The sequence below is a fragment of the Microcebus murinus genome, chromosome 6 (assembly GCF_040939455.1).
Source record: "Microcebus murinus isolate Inina chromosome 6, M.murinus_Inina_mat1.0, whole genome shotgun sequence".
Taxonomy (NCBI): domain Eukaryota; kingdom Metazoa; phylum Chordata; class Mammalia; order Primates; family Cheirogaleidae; genus Microcebus; species Microcebus murinus.
The window spans coordinates 603054-608462 of record NC_134109.1 but is presented as its reverse complement, the minus strand read 5'-3'; the positions used below and the strand labels follow the sequence as shown (position 1 = coordinate 608462).

The following is a 5409-nucleotide window of genomic DNA, read 5'->3' as shown; positions in this document are numbered from 1 at the left end:
TCAATTCTTGTCAATATTTGCTCTTACGCTTTTTCTGAAATTTCTCCTTCTTCTTCCCTTCTCTTCTCCTGCCTTTCACAGAGGAAATTACTGATCTATTTTATGTCACTTTATATTAGTTTTAATTTTCTAGAATTTATAAAAGTAGAATCATGTAATTTGGTTTCTCTTATTAAACATAAATTACTGTGAATGCAACAATGTTGTAGTTTTTACCAAGCACAGCATGTCCAGTAATTAATAATGAGTGACATTCCAATGAATACATTTACCAAAGCTTGCATGTTTAATAAGATACTGACTGGTATTTGAGTTTTTTCTAATACTTGGTCATATAGATAAAGCCACTACTCTACTGGAATAAGTAGGCAGCAGAGAACACAGATCTTCTTCTACAGCAGCAAGACCAAGGACATCATCACTGCAATCATCATATTCATCCACACCAACAGCTCTCGACATGCTGCAGATTAGCACTTTTTGTTCAATACTTCAGATACGGAAGTTCTATGACAAATAAAACAGTTGAAATCTGTACAGAGACAAGTTCTTACTGGGAGATATGGGACCAGAATATTAGTTAATCTTAAAAAGAGGCCACCAGAGGGATGACATATAGAACAGGACTAGACTGAGTTAGAAATATGCACTTGATCGCTTGAACTAGATTATAGTAAATGTTTTATGGTCTGAGCCTTCTAGTGGTACCTAGTTGGGGTATTGCTATTTTATTTCCTTCAAAGTCTTTTTATGTAGCACTGGGGACACATCACAATATGCCCTCCCCCCGCCCCCCGCCCCCGGATAACTGGGTGTGGGAGAGAGGAAGAATGTAATTCTGAAATGCCTCCAGACCGACCTCACAAATACGGAACTAAAGTATAAATCTTCAGGGAGGAAACCACCTAAACCTGTATCCTGGGGACAGTGGAGGAACACTTAAGAACTGGGAGGGGACAGACGTCCCCACTAATGTTCTTTTCAGAACCACACTTCCTCTCCATCATATGGATTAGAAGCCTTAATCTGTGAGAAGTGCAGCATATTTGGAAGCTAAGAAGATTGGCTGATCTTCCTGAGCTGCAGTAGAGAAGACTTAGGGAGAAGCAAGAAGACACTCTACCCTAGAGGAAGGGAATTCACAGAGCAATGTCTCATCTGGAGGAGGAACAGGGATGTCTGGAATAGGTCACTGTGTCAAGGGGCATTACATTCGCTGAGGAGTTTGACTCAGTGAGAAAGTCAAGGTATGCCATGTCAATCAACCCTTTACACCGTGTTGACAACTGTCCAGTAAATTTAAAACTAGAATGCACCTTGGGAAGATGAAACAGTTGTTTCTAGGAAAACAAAAGGTCAGAACACAGAGCCAAATAGGAAACAAAGGCAGGATATCTCTGGAGGGTACCCTACATCCTTTGTGGTCAGAGCAGAGAACACCTTTAACACAAGGAGACATGGCATCAATAAACTTCAAATGCAGACCTCAGTAGATTCACAAGACTTCCATAGTATATGCCTAGGAAATACAGGTGTGGTCCTATACAGGAAGAAATGAAAATAAAATAATAAGCCAAAAACAACCATGAAATCCAACATGTCTACCTTATAGAAAAAAAATTATAGGGTATGGCAATAGAATTTAATAAATCATAATGATAAATTTTCTAAATGAGGTACATACATAATGCAGACAGAAAAACTGTCTGATTTAAAAGGAATGTGAAAGTAACTGTAATCAATATCTTAAGATGTGTAAAGGTGAGTATAGCCATGCTACAAAACCAGGCAGCTGACTTGAGCAGAGAGATGGGTATTAACAGAGTCGGATGGAAATGCGCAGAGCACTTTGCAGTGAGAAGTAAACAAGCATCTCTCAGGCACATCAGCAGAGTGGCCTCACCTTTCAAAGAAACCATGACCTTGGAAATAGGCCCAATCAATTACACAGCATAACATGCAAAGGGAGAAACAGAGAAGTAAAAGAACATCGATATCAAAGAGCATAATATAGACATAACTGGAATCTCAAAAGTCAAAGTAAAGGGGAGAAACATACATATTGAAGAGGTGCTGGTCACTAATGTTCCAGACCTAATGGCAGACACGCGAATCACAGATACAAGAACCTCAAGCACCTCTTGTCGGATGAACTTGTACACACACACACACACAACACACACACATAGCCCCAATGCATACATATGCATGTGAAAAAACTAACATAAATTTCCCATTCAAAACACACTTTTCTCTGTATTTTCATTAATTAATTAGTTCATTTAGTGAATTATATTTCAGAATATTACAGGGTTACATTGTGGTTACATGAATGACTTTTGTGCAGTGAGTCAAAGTTATAATTTGCCCATCAGCCAGACAGTGTGCACTGTACACAGTAGGTGTGAATTCACACATCCCCTCCTGCACCCCCACTTGCTTGATTTTGAAGAGAGTCTCCTGTGTTATTTTTTTGTTGTTGTTAATTTAACTACAATTTTACCTGTAGTATGAGTTTGTGGTTGAAAATCATATTCTTCTATGTGTAAGTCTGTCTATTCCAATCTCAACATTTGTATATATTAAAATACATATTCTGGTACAAGTAAAGGTTAATGCCGTCACTGGCAAATGTAGGATTGGCAAGTACAATGACATTGAGTTGTAAGCTCTGAGTTGGTTTATTTCCTATCTATGAGAATAGCGTCCTTTCTGAAAACCAGGGTTTACCAATAGTTCTCACAGCCCAGGCTGCAGAAGGCTCTCAGGCTGGGCCCATGGTCCACCACCACAGGACCCCTGCACCTGGCTGACAGAATGATCCTGAGTCTAAGTCCAGGGGCAGGTGCACAGAGACAAGGCCCCTCCTGACCAGACCCTGCCACGCACCCCCAGGGAGAGCAGACGGTGCTCACTCTGCCACACCAGAGTGTGCAAGGCGGGTGTTATTCCTCCACTCCTGAGACAAGAACCAGGGTGGGGTGCTGCCACCCAGACCAGGGTGTTGCAGGGAGCATGGTCAATGGTAGGAACACGTCTGGCTTCAGTGAGAATGAGGAGAAGGAGCTGATTCAGCAGGCATGAGAGAGGGACAAAGGGACCTGCTGCCTCATTGTGTGGATGTCCAGGCAGACCAGGAGCTTTGACAGAACAATAAGGGGAAGGACTCATCTCAGGATGGATAACCAGTAGCCAGGAAGAGGGGAGGACACACTGAAATGATGGTTCTTCCCCACAAAAGGCAGGGGATAAACAAACCCCCAGCACATACAGAGCCATGTTTCCAGAGAACTGTTTGCTCCTCAATGTCCAACACAGCATATAGCAAACACAAACCCCTTCATGACTCTAGAGGGGATTGTGGATGTTTCCTTACTATAAGGATACTACTGAAAATTTATCAACAGCATATAACTGAAAGAAAATAAGGCTTAAGTTTGTATTAAAATCAGGTCAGAAGCCATCCAATTGTAGATGAAAGAACCCAGGACATTGCAGGGAAAAAAACCACCATGAGTCCTGAGGAAGACTAACAGGCAGAGAGACAGGAAACAGCAAGGTCTGGAAGGAAACCTCAACTTCCCTCAGCACCTGCTCAGGCACTAGGGATAAACCCCCTGGTGGCCTTGCATGTCCCCACAGGAGGTTTGTGTCTGGGCTCACACTGATGTCCTGTCACTGTGTCTCTCGCACAGTAGTATACAGCCGTGTCCTCTGCTTTCATACTGTTCATCTGAAGATACAGCGTGTTTTTGCCGTTGTCTCTGGAGATGGTGAATCGGCCCTTCACGGCGTCTGCGTAGTTTGTGCTACCACCATCACCATTAATTTCTCCGACCCACTCCAGCCCCTTCCCTGGAGCCTGGCGGACCCAGTGCATCCAGTAGCTGCTGAAGGTGAATCCAGAGGCTGCACAGGAGAGTCTCAGGGAACCCCCAGGCTGGACCAAGCCTCCCCCAGACTCCACCAGCTGCACATCACATTGGACACCTGCAAAACAGACACATTCTGGTTAGACTGCCACACACACCCCTGTTACTGTCACTCGCATCCACTCACACAACAAATATCTCTAGTTCTCCGTGAATTACCTTGTAACAGAGCAACAAGGAAAACCCAGCTCAGCCCAGACTCCATGGTATCTCTGTGTTCAGTCCTGATCACCAAACAGGGACACCTGGGAATGCCGGGGCTGGGGCTCCTCTCCCAGAGCTGCAGGGTGAGGGCTGGGCTGGTTTTCATCAGCAGAGGGAGGGCCCTATTTGCATGACCCCTGCTATATAGCAACCTCTGTGTGGGACACTGGAGAACAGAGCTGGCCCAGATCACAACTGAGTGTCAGATGGCAGGTGTATGACAAGGTTAACATTTGATACAATATAAATTATTCTGATGAGACTACAATGTGATCAATACTTAGCAACTGTCATCATATTTCCTATTGATACATGGACATGGATCATGTTTGTAACCGTCCATGTTTTTTCCATGTTACAAATGTGAGGGCCACCCCAGCGCATGGAGAGCCTGTGTAATGGGTCAGGAGCTCGTGTCTGTTAAAAGTGAGTTCTGGTATCTGAGCCTGTGCCGCTCAGCACTGGACACACCGGACCCATGAACCAACTGCCGCACAGAGCTGAACAGGCCTAGTGAGGATTCACGAACTCTGTAATGAGAACATGTGTGATTTTCCACACCTAGACTTTACTCCAACATATGCAGAGGCCTAGGCTTGATGCTGTAGAATTTTTAGGGTGCTTGGACATGTAACATATTATGTTTGTACGATTTCTTACCAATTATATTTTATTGTTTATCTGAAATAAGTTTGATGAGGTATAATTGACATGGGGAAAACTTCATATATTTAAAGTGTGCAATTTACAAATATTGACACATCCACAATCATTATGAAGACAGTGAGAAAATCAGTTCTTGGTAATGTTTCCATCTCTTCTGTCTTCCCTTCTTTCCACTAACTTTCTTCTATGACTACCTGAGGCATATGTTGATCTTGTTTAAACTACTTTACTTTTTAAGCTCTAGAATACATAAAAATGGTATAATGTAGTGTGTACTCTTAATAACTCAGCATAAAGACCAGCAAACATAGTCATGCTGTGGTGTGTATCAAATGTTCATAGATGTTAACAAGGCATATTATTCCAATGAACACATTTGCAGTGTCTTTTTCGGATAAGATATTGATCGACATATAATACTTAAATTTTATGGGTCTTACAAATAAATCTGTTACTCAGCTTGAAGCTGTACATGGTGAGAAACATTTTTTTTTATTTCATTCTTAGAACAACTTTGAAAACAACAAACTGAAGTAGTTGCAATTTTGCAGACATTATTTAATACTTCATATAATTGATGCTATAACACTAAAATCTAACCTGAGAT

The 5409-nt window shown here is 42.2% G+C and overlaps 1 gene segment (V, D, J or C); it reads right to left on the bottom strand.

Moving 5' to 3' along the window:
• Positions 1-3595: 3595 nt before the first annotated feature.
• LOC142871419 (immunoglobulin heavy variable 3-74-like) lies at positions 3596-4190 on the bottom strand. The segment is given in 2 exon segments: positions 3596-3990; positions 4092-4190. Coding segments are annotated over 2 exon segments (441 nt in total).
• Positions 4191-5409: the final 1219 nt, after the last annotated feature.